Below are 26,367 nucleotides of genomic sequence, written 5' to 3' on the forward strand. Positions count from 1 at the left end.
AAATGGAATTGAAGACAAATTGAGGGCTCTAGGAAGAGTGATCAGGTTACTCCATGGCTAAATTCAGTTCCAAGAAGAGATGAAGTTAAATACTAATTAGAGAACCTGGACAGTTAACAGTGGGACAGAATGGGTTAACGGGTTTACCTTCCTTAGCCTCCCCTTCTCTAACCTCTAAACTCTTCTCCACACCCACTAATGCCTCTGTCTCCCTTCAGCTCCTTCAGTTTTCTTTCTGCCGTACTCGGCAATCTACTTCCGCTTTCACGGAAGCCGGAAGCCGCGTGTCCTAGCCCTATCCGGTCCGCGTTCCCCATCCTCTTCCAACAGCCTTAGGGACGGGAGGAAACTGTCACAACCGGAAGTCTTCCAGAGGCGGAGCCAGGCGGAGCTGAGCCGTGGAGCCTGCCCCTCGAGTCACTCGCCATGGCTGCGTTAGGCAGCGGCGTCCGGGAGCACGAGGAACCGGTATTGTTCCGCAGAGGTACTGGGCAGGTAAGGGAACCCGAGGCTGGGGGTTGGGGGGGGGGGGGTTGTTCCAGGCTGAGTGAGGCCGAAGTGGGGGACCGTGCCCCAGGCACAGTGTTCCCCCTTGGGGACCAACGTGCTCCATCTTCCCGCTTCTCGAGGCCGCGGTCGTCCAGGGAGGCGAACGAGCCCGGAGCTTCAGCCTCGCGGCGGAGCCGGGATTCTTCGGCGAGTGTCTGAGGCTCACCCGGACCACCCTCCCGGGGAGCGCAGCACGTACGAACGCTCCGGCAGAGAGTGGCCGTGGGGGGGGACAGTCCTTCGGCTCCGCAGTCCGTAGTCTTCCTGAAGGGCAGGTCTGACAGTGTTAGATCTGGAATCACGCATGACACCCCCGCTTCCCTACATCCCCCCCCGAAAGTGACACTCAATGACTTTCTGGCTATTTTTCTTTCTCAACGTCGGGCATTCTCACTGTCTTCTAACCTTCCTCCCCTCCGGCTGCTTCTCGATTCCTTCTGGACTTAGCTGAAATTTTATCTTCTGCAAGAGGGCACTCCCCCTCTCCAGCTCCCCAGGGCCTTCTCCGTGATATACCTCCCATTTAACCCTGCATCGTCCTTTTCTCTCTTTAGAATGGAAGCTCCTTGAGGACCAAAGCTCCTTCCTTATGGTATCTGGCATATAGAGCAGCTTAGTAAAAATATTTGTGGATTGAAGAGGGGGGAAATGGGGGCAGCCTTAGAAATAGTTATTTGGCTCCTGCTCCTTGCTCATTCTGATATGTTAGTTTGAACAATTGCCTCAACTTTTAAATGAGAGTTGCAAGAAGCGACAGTTTTAAGGTTATGTCCAACTGGAAATCATAGGATCTTAAGATGCCTGCTGGTTACTGATCTCTTAGTGATAATGAATTGGTAATTATATGTGTTGGAGACAAGTTCTAGAAAAAGTAACAATTTTCCTATTTACTTGTGTGTTAGTATTTTACCTTTAGAAGTGGAGGAGAATCTTATGGATTACATCTAGTGGCCTTCCTCAGAAACTCCCTCTCTCTCCCATTCTTACATGTGAGGAAAGAGAAGGTCATACAGGTAGCATCCAGCAGATCTAGGTTTTGAACCCGTTGCCTTCACTGAAATTTTACTCCATCTAATCATTTCTTTTCTCTCATGCATATTCCTAATGCATATTGCATTAGATATTCTCCTGTCTCTACCCTGACACTGATTATGGAAATTCCCCCATCATTCATTTCTTCAACCCTTGGGTTTGAGTTTCTACCACCACTGGTCTCAGGAGACTTAAATTCTCTTCAAGGTTTACAATTTTTTTCTTACCACTAAACCAGTGGCCTTTAGATTAGTTCTTATCCTCTATACATTTCTACAGCAGTTGATGCTGTGGGTCACCTTGTTCTTAATTTTTCTCTCATTCCTTGATAAGTCTTGGTTCTGCCACCTTTTTAAAGCTTACTTCCTTCTTTGCTTCCTTCAGAATTCTTTACATTCTTCCCACTCTTTCATTTAAAATTTCCCAAGCAGCTAATTAAAACACCTTCTCTATGCCTGGCCCCCCTATCCTGGTCTCTGAAATTCAAAGCCAAACAGGTTATGTTCTCCTAGGAGAAAATAACATGTATACAGATAAATAAATACCAAATAAATACAAAGTAATTGAACTAAACAGAACACATATTCCACATGTGATTTGGTAAGGATAGTGTACAGCTGGACTGTCATTTGCACGTAACTGGAACTTTACTTCTGTCAGTGCAGCCTAAGATCCCACTAGCTCTTTGGCTGTCCAGTCATACAGTTGACTAAAATTAAGCTTTCAAGTTTTCCACCAACATCTTCATATCTTTTTTATGAAATACTTTCTAGCCATTATCTACCCTGTCTTTGTGAATTGTTGTATTGTTGTTTTAACCCAAATACAAGGTTTTTACATTGTCTTTGTTACATTTCCTCTTGATTTGTCCTTTAAGAATATCTCTGAACTCAGATTCTGTATCTAGTGTTAACTATTCTGTTCCTCTTTGCTTTGAATCATCTGAAAATCATCCTGTACCGTCTGTCCTTTTACCCAAATCATTGAAAAAAATCTTATTGCAAATTCATCACAAATTTTAGAGGCGCTCCTCTGAAGATCTTCCAAGTTGATAATGAACATTAACAACTACAGTGAGCCACTCAACAAGCTCTCAATACTTAATTGTATTAATTCCCACAATGTTAGTATGAAAAACTTTCTATAGAATGCTTTGCTCTGCCTCCTGGCTTCAAGTTCCAGCTTAAATCTCACTTTCTAAAAGAAGCCTTTTCAAACTCCAGTGCCTTCCCTCTGTTGATCATTTCCTACTTATCTCTGTATGTAGCTTATTTTGTAAATAAGCATTTTTTCCTATTACATTATGTACTCCTCAAGGATAGGCCTATCTTTTGCTTTTTTTTTTTTTTTAAATATATCCCCCCCAAACGGTGCCTTGGCAGGCCCAGAGTAGGTGCTTAGTAAATGTTTGTTGGATAACTTTGCTAAAATAAGGATTTCTTCATATGATCTTCACATGGATAGTTAGGTGACTCATTGGTTAGAAGGATTGCTTATTGATTATTGGAATTGAAAAGACCAGGTTCGACTTCTTCCTGTCTCAGAAACTTACTGGCAGTGTGACCTTGGGCAAAAATCATTTAAAACCTCTCTCAGCAGTCTCTTCTTCTGTAAAATAGGACTGATAATGAGCACCTAAACTCACAGGGTCATTGTGAGAATCAAATGACCTAATAATGTAAAGGGCTTAGCAACCTTGGAGTCACTATAAATGTGAACTGCAACTTGTTACTTTCCCCCTTTTTAACTGGCCTGTTTCTCTTAAATAAGATATATACCCTTTTAGAATGATAATTCAGTCATGGATCTTCTCACTTCTCTGTTGCAGTTATTGAGCATATTCTTAATTATTGTTTATTGAGTACAACTCTTGGGGATCATTCTACTCAGAAGTAAATGTTTATTAAAACAAGACATGGACATGGGCAACATAATATGCAAGGTGGCGAAGAAGAGAAAATGAATACAAAACTTAAGTCAGATCTTTTGCCCTTTCTGAAGCTACTTTTGTATTCTTTGCTCTTAGTCACTCATGGTGTCCTATTGATTGTTCCTGAAGCAGATCATAATTTTTCTACCGCTTTGTTCTTATTTTTTTTTTAATTTAAATTTTATTTTATTTAATAATAACTTTGTATTGACAGAATCCATGCCAGGATAATTTTTTTACAACATTATCCCTTGCACTCGCTTATGTTTCGTTTTTTCCCTTCCCTCCCTCTACCTCCCCCCCCAAGATGGCAAGCAGTCCTATATATGTTAAATATGTTGCAGTATATTCTAGATACAATACATATTTGCAGATTTGTTCTTATTTCTAACTAAACTGGTTAAATTCCTCAACATTTTTTGGCTGTCCTTTCTACATCCAGTATCACCTGTGCTTTGGCAATGAATATAGGCAGTTTTAAAAGCTTGACAGGAAAAAGAATACAGTGATAGCATTAAATAGCATGATCAAGATAAATTTTTAAGGATTGGGGAGCTTCTGAATATGTTATGCAATAATCAGTCAGCAAGCATTAAGAGCCTATAGTGTGCTGGGAAATACAATGAAAAAGCAAAAACCAAAAACAATCTGTACCTTTAAAGAGTTTACCAAAAGGTAGGAATCCATCAATTGCGGGGAAAAAAAACTTAAGATAAATGATTGGATGGGGTTTAGCTCCTGAAGGAAAAGGAAAAGGGATAGGATTAAGATTAATCTTAATGGATGCCCATCAATTGGAGAATGGTTGAGTAAATTGTGGTATATGAACGTTATGGAATATTATTGTTCTGTAAGGAATGACCAGCAGGATGAATACAGAGAGGACTGGCGAGACTTACATGAACTGATGCTAAGTGAAATGAGCAGAACCAGGAGATCATTATACCTCAACAATGATACTGTTTGAGGATGTATTCTGATGGAAGTGGATCTCTTCGATAAAGAGAGCTAATTCAGTTTCAATTGCTCAAAGATGGGCAGAAGGAGCTACACCCAAAGAAAGAACACTGGGAGATGAATATAAACTGCTTGCATTCTTGTTTTTCTTCTTGGATTATTTATACTTTCTGAATTCAATTCTCCCTGTGTAACAAGAAAACTGTTCAGTTCTGCACACGTATATTATATCCAGGATATACTGTAACCTATTCAATGTGTAAAGGATTGCTTGCCATCTGGGGGAGGGGGTGGAGGGAGGGAGGGGAAAAATCGGAACAGAAGTGAATGCAAAGGATAATGTTGTAAAAAAAATTACCCTGGCATGAGTTCTATCAATAAAAAGTTATTTAAAAAAAAAAAAGATTAATCTTAATAGGTTACTTTATCTTTGTGACTAAGGTGCCACATAGAAAGACTAGGAAAAGGTGTAGAGAGATATGAAATTGTGGAAGGAGGAGTAATAAAATTGAGGGCCCTAAGCTTAGTCTTTATTTTGAGAATGCTCACAAGAGATTGCCTCAACTTTTGTAGGAGGTAGATTTATTTGCTTGGGAAATAGGGTAGAGATTTTAGTAGAGATTTTACTCCCTGGAATAAGGGATAATGAAAAAATTTTAATACTTTTTGTTTTTACATCTCCTACATTTTCCAGTGTATTTCTTCTCTCCTAAAGAAATATTTTCTTGGCATTTTAGTTGGGTTTTTTGTTTGTTTTCTGTTTTTAACTTTCCCTAGTAGTTTGGGAATAGAAACTAGAGATAGCTGTGAATAGGGGTAGCCCAAATGATTTAAAAATTAACATGGTATGATCCGCAGGAGATGAAGAAGGGGTGATAGATTCAGTATTGGACAATGCTATCTTTTCAAACTGTTATAACTCTGGGATTAAGACTAAAGAAAGAAAAAGATCAGAATGGGACTGATTGAACTGAGACACCAGGAAGAATAAAGGAACCAAGATTTTGGTGGAGAAAGCTGGGAAGGAAATGGAAAGGTGAAAGGCTAGGAATTTGTGTAGCCCCAAACTAAACTATTTCCAAATCATACCATCATGTTTACATATTACCTTACCTACCCAGCTTCCTCCAAGACTATCCCTGGAACCCTCCTACCCTGGCACCCTTTTATATTTTTTTTCCTATTAACTATGTAACTTCCTTGAAAGCAGAAACTGTGTTGTTTGCTTGCATTTATATCCCTAGCACTTAGCTCAGTAAATGCTATTGCCTTCATTATTTGAGAGCCTGTTAACAGAACAAAAAGTAGGATTGAAACCTACAGTTGTTAATCCCATAAAATCAGAGAAGACCTCAAGATATTTGTCATAGGGCTACATCTTGGGAAATTCAGTTTTAAGCCAAATTTTACTTCTACTTAATAATTATGTTTACTTTTAATACTAATTTTCTTTTCAGTTTTGGTTTTGGAAGCAATATAATTCACGCTTTAGTAATTTGTACTGTTTTTTTCCCTTAGAGTGATGATTCTGATATATGGGATGATACAGCATTGATAAAAGCATATGACAAAGCTGTGGCATCATTTAAGGTATTAAATGCTTGTATCTTTTTTTCTTATTTACCCTTGAAATATGTGTATTTGTAAATTTACGTAGAAATCTTTATTTAATGTTTTATTGTACATGCTCCACTCCCATTCCAATACCTCCAAATCTTCGTTATAACAAAAGAAAAAAAGTATGTGTAACATTAAGTATCTATACTCACCTATCCTTCTAGAAGTGTTATCTCTTCTCCAAGACAAAAACTGGTCATTATAGTTTGTTTTGGTTCAGTTTTGGTTTTGTCTTTTTTAGACATTATAATAATTAGTGGTCCTGCATGTACTTTTCTTTTTTTTTCACTATTATTATATGTCTTCCCATTTTTATCTGTTTTCCTCAGATTTATTTCTTATAGCACATTATCTTTCCGCTACACTTATAAATCCTGCTTTCCTTTAGCCAGTCCCCAATTCAATAGGGTTTTTTTGTTGTGGTTTTTTTTTTTTTTCCATTTTTTTTTTCCCCCTATCACCGCTATGAAAATTTGGGAATATATAGGATCTTTCTGTTTCTGTTCTCCTTGAGTATATATATGCATTTAGGATCTTTGATGGAAAAAACATAATTGATGACTTTTCCTGAATTATTTCCAATTGTTTCCATAGTTGGTCCAATTTATAACTCCATGCCTGTCTATAGCCTCTCTAGTAAACTCTTTCCTTATCATCCCTGCTAATCTGGTGGGTGTGAAGTGAAACCCCATTGTTTTGATTTGCATTTCTCTTGTTGATAATTTAACTCAGGACAACACCATTCATGAGTGTCTGGTTGCCATAGAACCTAGCAAGGGAATCCCACAGCATCCAGAATTTTCAGGGTAATCTGTGTTACTGTACTTTGTCTTCTTTATAAGCATTGATTTCTTATATTTAATACTTGACATTTTTAACAGTGCTACAAAATTTCAGCATTTTCAGCCACTTTAGGGTCACTAAACCAGTTCAAACTTCCTCTCTACTCTCTTTATGAAAAATCTGTTGGTCAGTGTAGTTTTTACATACTTTTGTATAATGATGATGGTAGTGGTAGCTGGCATTTATATAGTGTGTTCTATATGCCAGACACAGTGCTAAGCATTTTTACAAATGTTATGTCATGTGATCATAAAAACTCTAGGAAGTAGTGCTATTATCCCCACTTTTCTTTCTTTCTTTTTTTTTTTTTTTTAAACAGATGAGGAAACTGAGGCAGACAGAGGTTAAGGGACTTGCCCCAAGTTTATGCAGCTAGTAAGTGTGTGAGGCTGGATTTGAACTCAGGTCTTCATGATTCTAGACTTGGAACTCTTCCAATTGCACCTAGCTGCCCCATCCTCAAATTTTATTTAAGACCCATGATTAATGTCATTTCCTTTTGGAAACTGAAAAATTGTAACTTCCAACAACCAATTGAAAGCACATTTATTGAACTTTGCATTGACCTATCAGTAAAACTTGTAAAAATGTACTTCCTCCTTAGTCTTTATCTTGCTTCAAGTTCCAGCTCAGCTACTGCCTCCTTGAAGCCCTTTCCAGATCCCTCTTGTTTTGCATGCTCTTTTCTCCTGTACACACGCTTGTGTGCTCTCTCTCTCTCTCCCCCCTTCCCCCCCTTTTCTCTCCCCTTAGATTCTCTACATGTCTATTCTGTAACTCAGCCCAAACCAACATGTGTATAATGTGTATCCAGCATTTATATACCCCAATAGAAAAGTAGCTCAAGGTCAAAAACTTTTTTCACTTTGGTACCAGCCTGCTGTCTTGCATTTAGTATACCTTTTTTTTTTTTTAATTAGTATTTTATTTTTCTAAATATATGCAAAGATGGTTTTCAAATTTTTCTCCTCTCCTTCCCTTCTCCTATAAGAAAGCAAGCAATCCAATGTAAGTTAAACATGTGCAATTCTTCTAAACACATTTCCATATTTATCATGCTGTGCAAGAAAAAATCAGATCAAAAGGGGGGAAAAACAAGCAAACATGACAATAAAAGTGAAAATACTATGCTTTGATCCATGTTTAGTTTCCATAGTTCTCTCTCTGGAGGGAATAGCATTTTCTTTTACAAGTCAATTGGAATTGCCTTGAATTACCTCTTTGTCCATCACAGTTGATCATCACATAATCTTGTTACTGTGTACTATTATTGTTCTTTCTGAAATCAGCCTGCTCGGCATTTCTTATAGAATAGTAATGGAATTGTAAACACTAATAATTTCATAAGTTATTGTTTGTTTTTTTTTGTCACACTGTGCTACAAGACCTATAGCTTTAGTTAGCAATTAAGGGAGGCCAGTTTGAATTAGTGAAACATGGATTAATGAATTTTTTTAAAGAAATATTCTTTACAAACTGTTCTCCAGTTGATAAATACTCAAAGTTTATGAACCTATGAACAGAGAATTTTCAGATGAAGAAATTAAAACCATTTTAGTCATATGAAAAAATGTACTGAGTCACTATTGATTAGAAAAATGCAAATTAAGAAGTACTACTACACACCTCTGCGATGAACTGATTTAACCATTTTGGAGAACAGTATGGAAGTATGCCCAAAAGATTATCAGAATGCATACCCTTTGATCCATTGTCTCTACTGGATCTATATCATAAAGATCATAAAAAAGGGAAAAAGACCCACATGTGCAAAAATGTTTTATAGCACCACAGTACTGGAAATTGAATGATGCCCATCACTTGGGGAATGGTTAAATAATATGGTCCATTAATGTTATATAATATTATTATATAAGAAGCAATCAGCAGGATGACTTCAGAAAGACCTGGAGAGATTTATATGAACTGATACAAGAGAATGTTATACACAGCAACAAGATTATACAATTATCAATTCTGATGGAGGTGAGTTTTCTCAACAATGAGGTGATTCAGACCAGTTCCAATGGTCTTGTGATGGAGAGGGCCATCTGCACCCAGAGAGAGGTTTGTAGGGACTGAATGTGGATCACAACATAGCATTTTTACCATTTTTGTTGGAGGTGGTGGGGGGAAGAGAGGAAAAAATTTGGGAACATGAGAGGCTAGAAATGAAAAATTTTATGTGTTAAAATACTAAGATATCTACCATTATACTAGCATGTGAAACCCAATGTTCTTATGGTGCAGTGATAATTCCGTTTCAATTCGTGTTTCACAATTTTTCAACCATTAATAGTGTCCATTTTATTGTTGATTGTTAGCAACAACAAAAATGCTGTTTATTTTTCATATATAGCTGTTCTTTACATTTGAAATATTAAGTTTTTAAATAATCTAAAATATTTATAAATGTTCTTAAAAACTCATTCCTGTTGTTCTTTTCCATATCACCTATCTTAACAGCAAAGTGAGAGGAGAAGTGGGTTAAAAAGTTTGTTCTTTATTTCACTGGTTATACCAGGGAAAGAATTCATAACCTGCTTGTCAATCTCCTGGTGATTAGCTGCTTTCTTTTAGTTAAGCTGTTCTTCAGATAACAAAACCAGGATGTCCTTCAGAAAGGACTTGGTGCCATAATTCCTTGGTAGAGCCTGCCAGACTTGGCACTCCATTTTCATGATCTTCAAGAACACACAACTGCCTTTCATACCTCAGGATTGTGACATGAGGGGAGAATTACTCCTAGTAGGGAGCTAAAGAGAAAAGAAAAAAAAATAATAGAGAAGATAGCTCTAGAGATAAGTCTCAGTATAGGGGAAGAATTTCAGCAAGTATAGTTGAGGTGAAGCAATAAAGCAGTATTAGGGGGAGCGGGGCGGGGGGGGGGGGAGAGAGTTCATTTTTCCTGAAGAGAAGATGCTCATATGTACATACACATGTGTTTGCATGAAATAATGAGGGGTTAGATTGGAAAAAATAAGAATTTAGACTTTTTTGGTTGACAGTGGAAAACCGTAAGAGAGTTTTTAAATAAAGAAATGGTAAGATCTTGAAAAGAAACAATGAGAAAGATATCAGAATTAGGATAGAGTATTGGCATCAATAAATTAGGGAAACAGGATGGTAAGCAATGTGAAATGGTTGTAACATATAACCAGAACAGAAGCATATCTAAGTAAAAGGTCAGTAGATATGACAGACTGACTGATAATTTAAAGGCTAGAAAGGACCTTTATGGGTCCTTCTTGTTGCATCCAAAGTCTAAAGTCATGCAGGGAGTAGAAAAAATTCATCTCATTGCTTATTCAGGTAGGCTTCTTTATACTATGCCATATTGCCTTGCCTTCAAGGGTTAACAAAGTTAACAGTTAATTTTGCTGTAGAATGGGCAAAATTGTCTGTTTTGTGCTTTAGTCTTTGCCCTTCTGTGGGAAAGGATGTGTGCAAACCTGTTTGTACGTGTGAATGTGTGGGTATATACCTCAGGAAGCTTTATATATATAAATCTTTGCTAGCTTAAAATTGCAATAAGACTTAGAAAAACATTCTTGTAGGTTAGGTATCTTTTTATATTCCTCCTTTGAATTTCATAATGTCCCTTTTTAAAAACTTATTTTAATTTTTTAAGATTCCTTACTGACTTTGTAAATTACCTCCTAAATTCTTAGAAAATTAGAAGTAACTGGGCCTATATCCCAAAGAGATCTTAAAGGAGGGAAAGAGAGCCTTATATACAAAAATGTTTGTTGCAGCCTTTTTTGGAGTGGCAAGAAACTGGAAACTGAATGGATAACCCATCATTTGGAGAACAGCTGAATAAATTCTGTAAGAATTGATCAGTAGGATGATTTTAGAGAAGCCTGGAGAGACTTACTAGAACTGATGCTAAGTGAAATGAGCAGAACTAGGAGATCATTGTACATGGCAACAACAATATTATATGATGATCAATTCTGATGGACATGACTCTTTCTAACAATGAAATGATTCAGACCAGTTTCAGTGATCTTGTGATGAAGAGTGTATACACCCAAAAGAGAACTGAAGGAACTGAGTATGGATCATAAGATAACATCCTCACTCTTTTTGTTGTTCTTTTACATTTCGTTTTCTTATTTTCTTTTCCTTTTTGATCTGATCTTTCTTGTGCAGCAAGATAGTTGTACAAATATGCTTGCATTTATTGGATTACTTGCCATCTAGGGGAGGGAGTCGGGGGAAGGATGGGAAAATTTGGAACACACGGTTTTGTAAGGGTCATTGTTGAAAAATTATCTGTGCATATGTTTTTGAAAATAAAAAGCTTTAATAATAACAAAAAGAAAGAAAATTAGAAGTAGATTGATGTCTTACAGATCCTGTAGTTCCAACTCCCTGAAGGCAAAGCACTTGCTTAGGATGAAACAACTTGTTTCAGTGCCAACAAATCAAGATTTGTTGAGATGTTTGAAAAAACAGTTTCAATAGACTGGTAGGGTAAAGAACATTTTACAATAAGTTTATTAATGTTGTTTTTGTCCTGTCAATGAGTGGAATGATAAAGATGTCGAAACTTTCTGCTTTGGAGTATGGCTTAGTAATCTGTTTGTAAGAGATGAATGTTAATCTAAATGTTTATAAATAAGTAACATCTATGTTTACTTTGATAGAATGCTTTAAAGAATGGTGAAATTTCTGAAACTTCAGACAAACAAAAAAGTGCTGGACCCAAAAGAAAAAATATTAAGAACAGAAACAAGAAAAAAACTAATCCAGCACCATTGAAACAGGTATTTTAAAACATAAAGTTGGCTTTTTTAATGTTAAGTAAAATGAAATTGTTGATTGAAAAAGTAGTGCCTTTTTTTTTTTTTTAGCTCAACATATTTCCTGGCATTTATATAGTGATTTAAGATTAACAAAGCATTTTATATACATTGTCTAATTTGAATTTCACATTAATACTGTTTGTGTAAAAGTAATACTCTTATTTGAGATCACAGAAGCCTTTAAGCATAAAATTGCTTGCTCTTTTAGTATGTACACATAAAACTCATGTGAGATTTATTTTTCAAACCGCTTCAGGAAATAAATTTTTAATTTTATTTATTGCTCCTAATTAAAATTATAGAGGGCTAATTGTTTTGATGATTTCTTGATGATAAAATAGATAAGGAAATATAATATGTAAACAAAAGTTTTTAAAGGGTGTTGCTTTTGTTGCAGTGGAAAGTTGGTGATGCTTGTTGTGCAGTTTGGTCTGAAGATGGCAACATATATCCAGCTACTATTGCATCAGCTGATCTGAAGAGAGGGACATGTGTTGTAGTTTATACTGGCTATGGAAATAAAGAAGAACAGAATTTGTCTGATCTTCTTCTTCCAAATAGCGAAGGAGTTCATGATGAAGAAACTCTTCATGAAGTAAGAATATAAATATATAATTGCTTTACAGATACAGACTATTGAATTAAGAATAAAACTTGATTCTATGTCTTTTAACATCATCGTTTGAGGGGTAGCTATATGGCACAGTGGATAGAGCACCAGCCCTAAAGTCAGGAGGACCTGACTTCAAATCTGGCTTCAGACACTTAATACTTCCTAGCTGTGTGACCCTGGACAAGTCACTTAACCCCAATTGCCTCATTACAAAACATATATATGTCACTTTTTGGTAAATTCAATTGATTGAGGTATACTGAAAGTTTTGTGAAGAATTAGAGCAATATAAATTAATATTTTTAAATGTCAAAGATGCAGTATTTTTGTATGAATATACATATACATTGCATTCCTAAAATGAAGTCTATGTAGATAGGAGTAAAAAAGATAAAAGTATATATTGAAAAAAAAACAGTTAGGATCTGTATTCTTGGTACAAGCTATTTTGCATTTAGGTCAATCTGATGTTTAAATCTATATTGCATGTTTACTTTTTTTTTTTAATAGTACTTTATTTTTCCAAATATATGTAAACATAATTTTCAATATTCATTTTGTAAAACTTTGTGTTCTAAATTTTTCTTCCTCCTTACTTTACCTTTTCCTTCCCCAAAACAGCAAGCAACCTAAGATAAGTTAAATATGTGCAATTCTTTTAAATATATTTCCATATTTGTCATGTTGTGCAAGATAAATCAAACCAAAGGAAAGGAAAAAAATGTAAATAAAAACATAAAAATACTATGCTTTTGATCAACAATAACAATGAGTCTCCATAGTTCTCTTTCTGAATGTTGATGGCACTTTCCTTTCCAAGTCTATTGGAATTGCTTTGAATCACTGAATTGTGATCACAGTTGACCATCACATAATCATCTTGTCAACTGTGTACAGTGTTCTGGTACTATTCATTTTACCCAGCACCAGTTCACCTAAGTCTTTCCAGGCTTTTCTGAAATCATCCTCATCATTTCTAATAGAACAATAATAATCCATTACTTTTATATACCATAACTTATTCAGCCATTTCCCAACTGATGAGCATCCACACAACTTCCATTCCTTTGCCACTACAAAAAGAACTGCTACAAACATTTTTGCATATATGGGTTCTTTTCCCTTTTTTTATTATTTCTTTGAGGGTACAGGTCTAGTAGTGAGACTCTTCAGCAGATCAAAGGGGCAGAGTTTTATAAAAGTTTTTTATATTGCAGATTTTTAAAAGCTACAATTATCATCCTTTATCTAGCACTACAATTTACCAAGTTGCCAGTTTGAAACAAGATGTTAGCAGTCTTGTGGCCATTATGTTAATTAGCAATTTTTCCATATCTGGTAAAACTAACTTTTTTTTTTTTTTTTTAATTTTCCAAGAATGAAAATGAAAGTCAAAGTCAGTATTCAACAGATGAAAGTGAGAAGTCCTCCAGATCACCTGGAAGCAAACAGAATCGAATCAAATCCAAAGCTGCTCATTGGAATTCTTATTTCCCTCCTCCACCACCACTTCCTCTCCCAGTGCCAGGGCTGGGCAAGGTAAGCATTGCCAACTGGGGGAGTTGCTTGGTTATATTTGAAATAATGAAACTTTAGATTTAGAAGATAGAGAATTTTCCTTTGAAATATGATGCTAATTTATTTGAATATGAGTTGGGCCTCTTTGACCTGCTGGATGAGTCTACTGTGAAATTAATGAATTCGGAGAATAAAAAAAGAGATTGAACAAAGTTTGTATCCCTGGAAACTAAGAAAGATGAGTTAATGAAGAAGTGACCACTTAAGAATTATCAAGTCTAATTTTATCTGTCCTTCCCTGAAGGCTGTGGACAAATAACATCCTTTAGAGGGTTATTGTGAAGATGAAATTTTATAAAGTGCTTTGTAAACTGTTAAGTACTATATGAAAGCTAGCTGTTATTATTGTAAAATAACACCCTTTTATTGTAATTGAACAGTGTACATTAATATTCATGACAGAGGTCAACATGATCAAGTGTTATATTTTCTTTAGGTTGAAAAAGCTCAAATATTTGTCATTCTAATTAGTTAAGGCTGTGTAGTCAAAAAGAAGCAGCTACCTGATTCAATTGCTACAATACTGGGTCTGGAGTCAGGAAAGCCTGAATTCACACTTACAAGCTGTGTGACATTGGGCAAGTCACTTAACTTCTGTTTGACTTAATCCATTGGAGAAAGAAATGACAAATCACTCCATTATCTTTGTCAAGAAAGCACCATGAACAGTATAATCCAAGAGGTCATGAAGAGTGGGACATGGCTAAACTTCAATGTAGCCAAAGACTTATGACAGGAAACAAATATTGTACAATTATCCAAGCATTCAATCTGAGAAGTTTAGAAAAAAGAAATTATCTCCTATTAAATCATTTTAAAATTTTTGTTTTGCCTGTTATTTAGATCTAGCCAGTATTGCTGTAAGAGTAGCTTTAAGTAGTAAATGCTTAACAAATGATTATTGATAGATAAATTTCCTTACTGGGAGTTCCATCAGTGAAATTTACAAGACCATAATAAACCAAAAACTCTTTTTTGTTATGACCATTCTTATGTCATGAATAATGCTTACAGTTTGGAAATGCCCTCTTCCCCCTCCCCTTTTTTTTTTTTTTAAGATAGGCAAATTAAGGCTTAAAATTATTCATCAAGTGGTTATTTGAAATTCATCTTTTATTTTAAGGAAATTGCATTTCCTCTGAAATATAATCAATTGATTATTTCTACATAGTAATTATTAGGCAAAATCATATATGTAAAAAGCAAAATGGTTTATTGCTGTCCCTTTTTTTTTTTTTTTTTTTGCCCTCTTATTTTGATTTTGAATGAAAAACAAAAACAAAAAATGAAAGTAGCAAAAAAGTTACCTGTCTTTTTTGAAGTGTCTCAATGGCATGAAGCTAATTAAATGGGTGGTTTTGAGTCCAGATTGCTAATAGACCTACTAGACCTACTGAGAGGAATAAATGTCATTTTAGAGTTAGGTTGCAGTATGGTGCTGAGCCTGGATTCAGGAAGTCCTGGGTTCATATCCAGCCTTACCAGTTGTGTGACCCTGGTCAAGTCATTCTGCTTTGATTTCCTCATCTGTAAAATGGGTATAATAGCATCTATCTTCCCGAGTTATTTTGAAGATTAAAATGAGGTAATATGAGATAATATTTGTGAAGTGCTTTGCAATCTCAAAGAACTAAATACTGATTATTATTGTTGTTGTTAAAATAAATTTCAGATACTATTATTTCATTTTGTTTTAGGATAGTTAGACCCTTTCCTTTTGAAATTGCATTTACTTTTCTTTTTTAAAATACTGCATTGTAGCCTGGACTGAAATTCAGTGGCCCACCACCCTTCCTTACAGGCTGGCCTCCACCATTTCCTTCAGGACCACCAGTAAGTATTGATTTCAGATTAATCTGAACTCTTCAGGAGTCTTTCTAAAAAAAAAAAATGAGTTTCATGGGTTATTATAGTATTAAATGAGTTTAGTTTTTTAAAAAAAAAAAAAAAAGCTATTTGAATTGTTTTGGGGCCAGTTTGGCCTTGAAACCTCATCCCTGCTCTGCATTTCCACCAACCTTTAGATCCTTCTTTCTTCCCCAATAATCTCAAATAGGTTTGCATTTTAATGTTTCTTTAACCTAAAATAATGAATTTCTAAATGGTGGAGTGTTAGAGACAGAGCAAAAGAATTTGGGGACAGGGAAGAACATGTTTCTCATATTATGGATTGTATGGGAGATTGAGTATGTAGGTGGATGTGTATGAGGGGGTGGGAGGGTAGATGTGTAAGTAATCTTCTCAGACCAGCCCTGTGGTACATCTATCTCTGATCATAAGACAGTTTTTTTTTTTCCCTCTGAGGCAATTGGGATTAAGTGATTTGCCCAGAGTCACACTGGTTGGAAGTATTAAGTGTCAGAGGCCAGATTTGAATTCAAGTCCTTCAGGGCTGGTGTTCTACCCACTGCACCACCTAGCTGCCCCCCACAATTTTTTTAGTAAGAAGAAAATATTCAAGATTCTGTTCTGGTTAATTCATAATCTTAGATCATTCTTAGTTCAGTATAAATTAAATAATGGAGGTTTTTAAAACACTTTTAAGAAATCATTTTTATTAGTCTTTGTTCTTTATGTACTTAGAAATAACATTTTTCATTTTAAATTATTCTGTGAGTTTATTTTTAGCTGGTTTCTTTCCTAAATACTCTTTAAGTTAATCTTTATTTTATATAAAGAAATGCATACAGCAATAAAGAAAGATACTCTTAATTATGTAAATGGACTTTCATCTGTCACTTTTTCCTTATTGTCTCTAATAATAAGTATTTTGCCATTTGCAGTTAATTCCCCCACCTCCTCCCATGTCTCCTGATTCTCCTGAAGATGCTGATGCTTTGGGAAGTATGTTAATAGCCTGGTACATGAGTGGCTATCATACTGGTTATTATCTGGTAGGTGACAAACCTGCTCCTTTACTTGAATGCTTATTCTGTAGACATAAAGCTTCTTTTTTTTCTGTAGCTGCAAAGAGGTTTTTGTTATTGTCTGTTATGTAAGTTCGTCTTCTGAAGGTTTAGGACAGCCTAGTTATATGTTTTTAAAGCTAAATACTTTCAGGTTATTTTTTTTATAAATGATTTTGTTTATTAAAACTGAAATTAGTGTTATAGTTGCCTTATGTTATAACTTATTTAAAAAATGAAAATACCTTTAAATAGAAGATTAGTCAATTTTCTTAATATTTAAAGTTCTTTATACTATGTTGGGGTTTATAGTTGCCTTATGTTATAACTTATTTAAAAAATGAAAATACCTTTAAATAGAAGATTAGTTAATTTTCTTCATATTTAAAGTTCTTTATGTTATGTTGGGGTTTTTGTTTGATTTTTTTGTTTGTTTGTTTTTAAGTATAGCATATAAAGTCCTCAGAGATCAGAGATGAGCTTCTATGGAGCTATTACAATGTTGTATAATGTAATAAAGGAGCATTCAAATGTTGATTATATAAAAAGAAAAAGGAACTACTGTGACAGTGGGATTAAAGGGAGTGCTAAAACAAAGCTGGCTGAGTAATGACCAATTTTAACTTCAGAGAAAAATGAAAAAGTTACATTTCTTCTTTCTGGGAGATGTGGAGGATTGTAAATGTTTTTCCTTCTTATTAGAGAGGTCTTATTATGGGGTAGGAGCAAAGGGGATGGGGCGAGATCATGTAGAAACAATTGTAATGACTATTTCAAAGTCCGATTCTTTTTGTGCAGCAAAATAGCTATATGGACATGTATACATATATTTAACATATACTTTAACATATGCCTTACTGATAGGGGATCATTTTGATTGATATCTAGGCACTCATTGAATCTACTCAATTCTGTTTAATAGAGTCAAAATCCAGCAGTTTTTTATATGCTTCCAGTTCTGTTTTAGCTGCTATATCCCTAAATCAGGATAGAGCAGAATCTCTACTATGCTGCCCAATCCCATCAGTAGGGTTGTCCAAAATAATTAGCCATTAACCACTTATTTGTAACCTTTGACTAGCAGGAAAACCAAAAAGCAAATTGGTCTGGCATGTGTATTAACACTTTCTGTAACACTTGGCTGGATTGCCAAGTAAATGGATTTGTTTCCAAAACTTTTCTCCATATCTTCTCCCTGGCACAAAGATAAATTAATTCATTTATTAATGTTGAAGTCACCTAGGTGTAAGTCACTCAGAACACAAGAATGAATAAGGAACAGGTCTTTATTTTAATTGGCTGACAGTATGATTGGGAAATGACCACAAAATAAATTAGTATCTGAATGCATAGAAGTACAGATAAGTATTTTGTGTTGATTATCAAGTTTAGTTTTATGAAACTAATGTATATTTCCTTTGTAATATTTTTGTCTTTTCTACAGGGCTTAAAACAACATCAGAAAGAAGGAAGGCATCAGCACTTCAATTAAGGAGTAAGTCTGCCACTGCTACAGTAGCTATCATCTCACTTTTCTTAAATATACCTATTTTTGTTAAGTTGTACTGAAATAAATTTTGAAAAAATCAGATATTTTTCTATTCCTTTTCAAAATGAAAGGTGCATCATAGAGGAAAAGATATGAACCTAACACTAGGGGACAGCTGCAACCATTAAGGATGTGACAAAGCTTCTCTTGATTCTTGTTTGCTGGTTGTATATTCATGTGTATGTATCCAAGTAAAGCGTAAGCACAAAAAAAATAAATAAAAATATATTTTAAAAAATAAAAGGTCACAGTGGAGAAAAAAAACTGAGAAGAGTACAAAGTGAGTTTATCAATTGATGTTTTGTTCTCCACATCCTGTTTTTGAGATTTAAAAAAAAAAAGTTTAATTCTTATTTTTTTTTTTTAAATGGTTTCAACATAAGAAAGCTACTTCCTTATCCTAGTAAGTGGTCAACGATAAATGTTTAATTGGTGAATTAATCCTGTGTATTTATATGAACTACTTTCTTTCATTCTATCATGGCTTTCAACTCTTCTTTTCCTCTGCCAGAGGCCTGATTTATTAGCCTTACTGGTAACATCCAGAACTTCATACATCCTTCAAGTTTGGTTTCTGGAAAATGATTTCGGAGTTCTGTTGAGAGTTGCTTTCAATGTTTTAGGTGGGGAATTTGACTTCTGTCTGTATAAGTCATTCTAAAAAAAGTATGAGATTGTACAATATTTACCCTACAGTGGGTGGGTAGTTGTACAGTGGAAAGGACTAGATTTGGAAATAATTTCTACTTCAGGAAATTTAAAGCTCATAGCACAAGTGTCAAGGTGGAAGGGATCATCTTAGGCCCTCCAGACCAACTCCCACATTCTACTGATGAGAAAATGAGGCTCAGAGAAGTTTTAAGTGACTTATCTAAAGTCATAATATCTAACAAGCAAAAACTTGAAAACAGTTCCAATGCTCTTTCCCTCTCCCCATAATACAATATAGTATATAATTATGTATTTTTTATGATTCCATAGTTCAGTGAAAGAGAGGGAAAATTGAGTTTGGGGAAGTGACCACCAATAGGCTTTTGTTAGTCAGTGTACATGAGTGTTGTAGCTTGCTTACTATCCTGCAGATTTTATTTTTCCATATCCAGATTCATTACAGAGAGGTTTTAACATCAGCTTTGTTCTATCTTCAATTCATAAAAACTAGGAATGAGATTTCCAGTGTTTTCATTAAAATATACTACACACACAAAACATGTTTCATGGAATTGTAATGGAATTTCTTTTTTTAACAAGGTTACTACTGTAGGGCTAGTTGCTTCTTTAAAGTGGTTTTCACCTTGAATGGTTGAAACCATAAGAAAAAGAGGCAACATAGTATGTTGTGTGAGAACAGTGGTATGGTAATTGGAGAACCTGGCTCTGCTACTTGATGTCAGTATGATGGTAAGCAAGTTACTTAATTTCTCTGGCCTCCATCATTCTCCCACAAAGTGAAAGGACGTGGCTACATGATTTATTAGCGATGATGATAATTTGAATTTACAAAAAAAAAAAAAAAAAAGTTCCTTCATCTCATTACAGTGGATGACTGGAATGTGAGTTAAGCCAAAGTTTAAAAATTAAGTATTAAAGCTTGGCTTAGAGGTCAACTTGAATCACTAGATACAATTATCTTGGTTTCCTCCAGACAGGACACACTGAGTAATAAATATATCAAAAAAAAAGTGTTGCTGAACTTAAGAGGCCCACTTGCACCCTGAATCAAAGCTGAATTGGAAGAAGCTGATGAAGCTACAATACCATATAGTTTATTTATTTAATTTCACACATCTTGATGTGAAATTAGGTTTGGAATCATGAAATACTCCATAACAGACATGTAAAGTTGCTAAACAAAAACTCACACAGTAAAACTTAGAAAGATGAATATTCTGGGGTCAAAAAAGAGAAAGCGGGTCAGTACACATTCACAGAGTACGTGAAAAAGGGGTTTTAAAAAACTTAAGAGAAATGCCTCAAAATAAATAGACATTATTTCACCAAGCAATGGAAGAGATTGTAAGCCAGTGCACATCATTGGACTTGTCCGATATAACTGAAAGTAACTATTATATAACTGCTGAGAAAAGTGGAAAGCTGAATTGGGTTTGGACCAACTCCTTAAGCTGTATATCCAAATCAATAATCAATTTCTCTGTTTCTCTCACATGCATGCACCCACCTACGCCAACAAAGGATAGAATTGGAGAGGATGAAATGGACAATTCTGATTATATAAAATTAGAAACTTTGTACACAAGCAAAACCAATATAGCTAAGATTAAAAGGGAAACAGCTAACTAGGGCAGCTAGATGGCATAGTGGATAGAGTGCTGGCCCTGAAGTCAGGAGGACCTGAGTTCTCAAACATTTAACACTTCCTGGCTGTATGACCCTGGGCAAGTCAACCCCAATTGCCTCAGCCCCCCCCCCCCCAAAAAAAAAAAAAAGTGAAAAAACATTTGCAGCGTTTCCTTGATAGGAGTTTCATTAAGGAACTGATCAAATTTATAAAAGAGTTCAGAGATGGACAAACAATAATGAATAGTCAGTTTTCAATAGAAGAAATCCAAACTAAGAATATGAAAAAATTATCTGTGATTAGAAGAAAACAAATCAACTCTGAAGTGTCCCATCTCCCATCAGATTGGCAAAATTGATTTAAAAAAAAAAAAGGAATAAAAGTAGGGGTGGAAGGAAAATGAGCACTGTAGGCAGTACCTGAGTTGTTCTAGCCTTTCCAGAAAACAATTTGTTACTAAATTTTATAGATGCTTTTACCCAGAAATACCATTTTGAGGCCTGCTGGTCGTCCCCCAAGGTAATCAAAGAAAGAGGTCTTGCCTACAAAAATATAGAAGTTCTTTTTGTGGTGGCAAAGAATAGGAGACCAATCAAATCAGTGGAATCGCTTAATTACAGCATATGAATGTAATTTAATACAATTGTCCTGTAAGAAATGAAGAAAGATATCCACAGAAGGAATTGATTGTGTGTGAACAGACTGAAGCATACTTTTATTTTTTGACTTTTTTTGTTAATTGTAATAGCTTTTTATTTTTCAAAATGCATGCAAAGATAGTTTTCAACATTCATTCTTACATACCTTGTATTACACATTTTCCTCCCTTCCCCTAGACAATAAGCAATCCAATATAGGTAAAACATGTGCAATTCTTCTAAACACATTTCCATATTCATGCTGCACATAATTTTATTTTTCTTGAGGGTGGTTTTTTTTTAGGGTGGAAAACTGTTTTCTTTGCATAACTTCATATGTGCTTTCTTTTAATTGGTGGGGAGTGGGGAAAAGGGAGAATCTGGAACTTAAAAGTTTTAAAAATAAATGTAAAAAATTGTTTTAAATGTAACTGGAAAAATATTAAATACATTTTTAAAATAATTAAAAGGGGAATAATAAGTTTTTTAAAAGAAATGAAGAAATCATGTCAGAGCAACCTGAGAATTATTTGAATTAATTGCTGCAGAGGAAGTGAGCAGAACAAGAATAGTTTGTACTATCAACAATGACTTTGTAAAGAAAAATAACGGAAAGATAGTTCTAATCAATGAAATGAGCAAGCGTAATTCCAGAGGACAGATGATGTACAAATACCCCCAACTCCTGAATGAGAAGAGAGAGACTCAAGACTCAGAACAAGGGACATTTTTGGACATGGCAATATGGGAATTTGTTTTGCTTCATTAGGTGTGTGTTTACAAATATTTTCCCTCTCAAAGACAAGGCAGGGGAAAGAAAAGAAATACGTGCCTATTAATTGAAAATAATATTTAATTTTAAAATTTTAACTATATGTTATTTTATCTACCTGTACAATTGTTCATAAAATATTAAATATAAAAGATGAGCAAGTTAATTACTTGTCTCCGGATTTTTTGTATTTAGTTGAGAAAGATGGGAGGAACAAGATGACAAGTGAAAATTGCTGATATTTTTGTTAAAAAATCTTAGTTCACAGAACATCTTTTTAAACAACTGATGAATTTGATATTATTGCTTCAAAATAGTTTCTAATCTGGAGGTTTAAAATATATCTTTTGATATTCTTGCTTGTTTCTTTCTCTATCCTTAAAGTTCTAGAAAAATAAAGATTTAAATTAAGATGCTAATATAAAGAGCATTATGAACTCATCATTATGTATCACTCTGGTGGGAAACTTAGCAAGGCTTATCTCTCCCATTTATTCATGTCTTTATTTGTCCCACTAAAGTTTGATTTAAAAAGGGGTCTTTATAAACAAAGATAATTGATTGCATATTATCTTTTCTTTCTCTCTATTAAATTCAGGTACAAATCTCTCCCAAGGAGAGTGGTATTTTATCCTATCCTGGTTGTGATGAACAAAATTGGTTTTCCCCCCCTCTAAGAAGATTTGATTGGAGAGCACAATCCTTTGTATAATTGTTGAATATGTTTTAATGTACACAAGTTTTTAATTTCCTAATCAGCTAAGTATATTTAGAAAAAAGGATGTTTGAATAGTTGAATAAAAGTGAGAATGTGAAAGTCCTTTTTAAATGTTGAAAACTTAGTCAACTTTATTACTGATGTCAATAAAAGTTTTACTTTTCAAATTTTGATTTTTTTAAGAATACTATATATGCTAAAAATCTAAAGCCCATATTTTGAGCAAAATTTGTATTTAATTGTCAATGTTCAAGGTGTTTTCTGCCCTAACATTTTGTGGTCACCCATGTAAGAAGTTAATGGCAGGTCCTCTTGACTATCAACATTCTTCCTGTACTATGCTTTCTTGTGCACATTCTATTTCCTCCAACATAATGTCTTTGTATCCCTAACATCTTGGATTTGGATTTTTTTTAATCCAAGGTTCCAATCAATGAAGACTCTTCAGAAACTTGAAAACATTTCTTTCATTGAATCATAGTATTAGAGAGGATGGATGGAGAAACTTTCAAATACTGGACAATGTGCCAAACTTAATTTTGTTTGGGATGTGAACAGATTCCTCATAAATTTAATTAAAGCTCAAGCAACAACTGTCAAGTCTTTAATTTAGTGTTTCAATATTACTTGCATTTGTAGATCTTGTCATGTATTGATGATTTATTTGATAAGGATGTCAAAGTGCTCAGTACTATGAAAGAATAATACCCTCAACATTTGATAATTTTCCTGGAGATGGAAATTGTCACATTATCTAGTCATAGAGAAACAGAATATAATGAAGATTCATTTTATGTCATTCCAAAGAACTAGTTTTTCCAGCAGGAACATATTTTTGAGTATTATTTCTTAAATTATTTAATATCCTTTAGTATACAGAACATTTAAGTATATATTTTGAATCACTCTGTGTTCTGTCCCAGTCTCCCCACCAAAGCCCTGCTCTTAAAATGGCATGCTCTTTTTTGTCTTAAGAGGTAGATTTTAGTACATTTAAGGAAACAATGTAGCCATGAGAATCAACTAGGAAAATTATAAAATCTTTGTTGGGGGGGAGGAGGTTTGAATTACAGCTAATCACAGATAAGATCAATGTAGATTACAGAGAAATCTTTTTAATGCATTTTGCTGCAGGTAATTAGTGAGCTAAGCTGTTTCTTGTACTAGACTTAAAAATAATAGCTTTAAAACTTTATATTAAATTCATTTATATAAAAAGCTTTCTGTTACTTATTACCTAGATCAAAAAGAATATACAGTAAAATACGGAGAACACTGTTTGATACTTGTTTTCATAGTAAAGGCTTTTAATTTGATACTTAATGGGAAAGCAATATTTATACACTAGGATTTAAGCATTGCTGGCTTTTCATGATATAAAAGCTCTTTCAAAATTTAAGTTATCATAGCCTCAGCATTTAATCTACTAGAGCTTGATTTGTGACATTTTGAAATTTCCTATATTTTCCACTAAAAATAAACAAGGTTAAGTTATTCAGAAAGTAGGGACCGAGTAACTTGCTCTACACACCTCTTCTCCAAGTGTCACATCTATTCTGCTTGTTAATGTTTGATGAAAATTATTTTTCTCATTTTTTCATTGCCTCAATGAAATATAATTATGTCCAATGGAAAGGTGAATTTTTATTTCATTCACCAACAGGATCTTGATCTCTAAAACATACTTAGCACCATTAAATACCATTCTTACTGTCTTTATACCATACAAGTTTATTTAATATTTTTGACTTGGCGTTGTTCTTTCTGCCCAGATTTTTGCTCCTGTAAGCAAACTGGTTGTATATTTCTTGGATGACCCAGGAATGGAATTCAGTTCATGGTATCAGTGATGAAATAAAAAAAAAGTCTGCTACTATCATTTGCTCAAAAAATTTAAACATGCTAATCTTGCCAAGTAAAAATAAATTTGCAAGTAGCATTTTTTTCCCACAAAAAAACTTTGATGATCGATCTATTCATGCTTTTCCCATCTGATATGGTATCAAGCTCCATGACTTTACTATGAAAAAACCCATAGGTTATAATAAACTTTCTTTTTTACCAGAAAAGGCTGAAAGTTTGGAGAGAGATGGTTTTCTTATAGACTATAGGATTTTATTTCTGTACTGTGTAAACTGGAAGCACTACTTCACCTTTGGTTTAGCAGAGCAGGTACTATGGTTTAAAGAAAAAATTATTTCCATTAGTCCATTATCCAGACTTCAGGAAGAAAAGGACGGGGATGAAAATGCTTTGAAGGCTATTAACCAATGTTTTGCTGTTTGATGTACTCCCTCCCTGTAAGGTAGGATGAATTCCTCTAAATTATTTTTAAAAATTAAAGTTTGCTGAAACAAAACAAATTTTTCTTAGTGTGCTTCCTCTCTTTCCTTTACCAGCTGCTGCCTAGATTATACATAGTGCCTCCCTTCTCCCCACTCTGAATTTGGAAGCTTAGAAAGATGAAACAGGTTCAACAGTACTTGTGATCATGGCATAACTGGTGATCAAGTCAGGAATGGAAGCCAATAGCAAATGGCATTAAATGGGAGGCCATTGGTCATTTATCTTCAGTGGTAATTGATCTTCTTACAAATACACTTGATCATATCACATACCCCTGTCCTCAATAAAATCTAGTGTTACTCATCTCCAAAATCCTTCATAATTCACCCTTCCTTTTCTTCTCTCTTCAGTTTTCTTATACCTATTTATATCCCTCCCACTATATACTCCAAAATAGGAAATACTCATCTTGTTTTTCTTCAAAGGGGATTTCTCTCACCCCACCCCCCATTTGTTGGTTCCATTTTCACCAGCTCTCCCTGAATGCTCTCATCAATTCTGGCTTCCTTTAAAATCCCAACTTTTAGAAGAAGTCTTTCCCCATTTTCTCTATTTTTGTGCCTTCCCTCCGTTGTTTCCAACTAATCGTAGAAGCAACTTGTCTGCCGATAGTTGTTTACATGTCACTCTCATTAGACAATAAGCTCTTTGAGAGCCAAGATTGTTTTTTGCCTGCCTTTGTATCTACACAGCGTAGATGTCTGGCACATAATAACTAATAATACATGACTGATTTGACTAAAATGATCTCCTTGACAATACCTGGAATAGACATTGACCAAGATGTCTTTATACTACAGTATTATTTTTTGTTACAGTATGGATACTTCACTTTACTCTTCTCCCCCCCCAACCAAAGAACAATGTGACCTAAAAGAACAAAGCTTACCCTTGCACTATTCATAAAGCGGGTACAAAGACAAAGTAGATCAGAGAGAGGAGGCCAGATGGTAAAGTGCAAAGCTCTAGAACTGGAATCAGAGAACTTGGGTTTGAATGCAAACGGTTATTCACTACCTCAGGCAACTAATTTCACTTCTGGACTAATTTCTTCATCTGTGAAATGTGGTGAAATTCAGTAACCCTTAAGATCCTTTCTAGCCCTAAATAGCACTATCGTCTGAGAGTTATAAATGGTGAGAATAGGTGCCACTAAAGAGAAATGAAGAGAGACTGAGGGGTTCTAGGCCAAGAAGGATGGAAAAGGAT

General features: G+C 34.7%; 1 protein-coding gene across 2 annotated transcripts; it reads left to right on the top strand.

The window, feature by feature from the left end:
* LOC127559041 (survival motor neuron protein-like) lies at nt 1-25,175 on the top strand. Of its 2 annotated transcripts, none has more exons than XM_051992539.1 (9): nt 1-495; nt 5,987-6,058; nt 11,581-11,700; nt 12,137-12,334; nt 13,730-13,891; nt 15,692-15,763; nt 16,714-16,824; nt 18,281-18,331; nt 18,457-22,260. In XM_051992539.1, exons 1-8 carry the CDS (start codon nt 427-429, stop codon nt 18,326-18,328), a joined length of 852 nt encoding a protein of 283 aa, XP_051848499.1. In that variant the 5' UTR covers nt 1-426; the 3' UTR covers nt 18,329-18,331; nt 18,457-22,260. The 2 variants fall into 2 exon arrangements, with proteins under 2 accessions (XP_051848499.1, XP_051848489.1); XM_051992529.1 differs by lacking the exon at nt 18,457-22,260 and adding an exon at nt 22,693-25,175 and having other exon boundaries at nt 356-495.
* Nucleotides 25,176-26,367: the final 1,192 nt, after the last annotated feature.

This window comes from Antechinus flavipes, chromosome 1 (genome assembly GCF_016432865.1).
Source record: "Antechinus flavipes isolate AdamAnt ecotype Samford, QLD, Australia chromosome 1, AdamAnt_v2, whole genome shotgun sequence".
Taxonomy (NCBI): Eukaryota; Metazoa; Chordata; class Mammalia; order Dasyuromorphia; family Dasyuridae; genus Antechinus; species Antechinus flavipes.

Coding starts and splice junctions, on each gene's coding strand:
- LOC127559041 (XM_051992539.1), top strand. CDS start 427: ATGGCTGCGTTAGGCAGCGGCGTCCGGGAGCACGAGGAACCGGTATTG. Junction 11,701..12,136: donor ATCCAGCACCATTGAAACAG/GTATTTTAAAAC, acceptor CTTTTGTTGCAG/TGGAAAGTTGGTGATGCTTG. Junction 15,764..16,713: donor CATTTCCTTCAGGACCACCA/GTAAGTATTGAT, acceptor TGCCATTTGCAG/TTAATTCCCCCACCTCCTCC.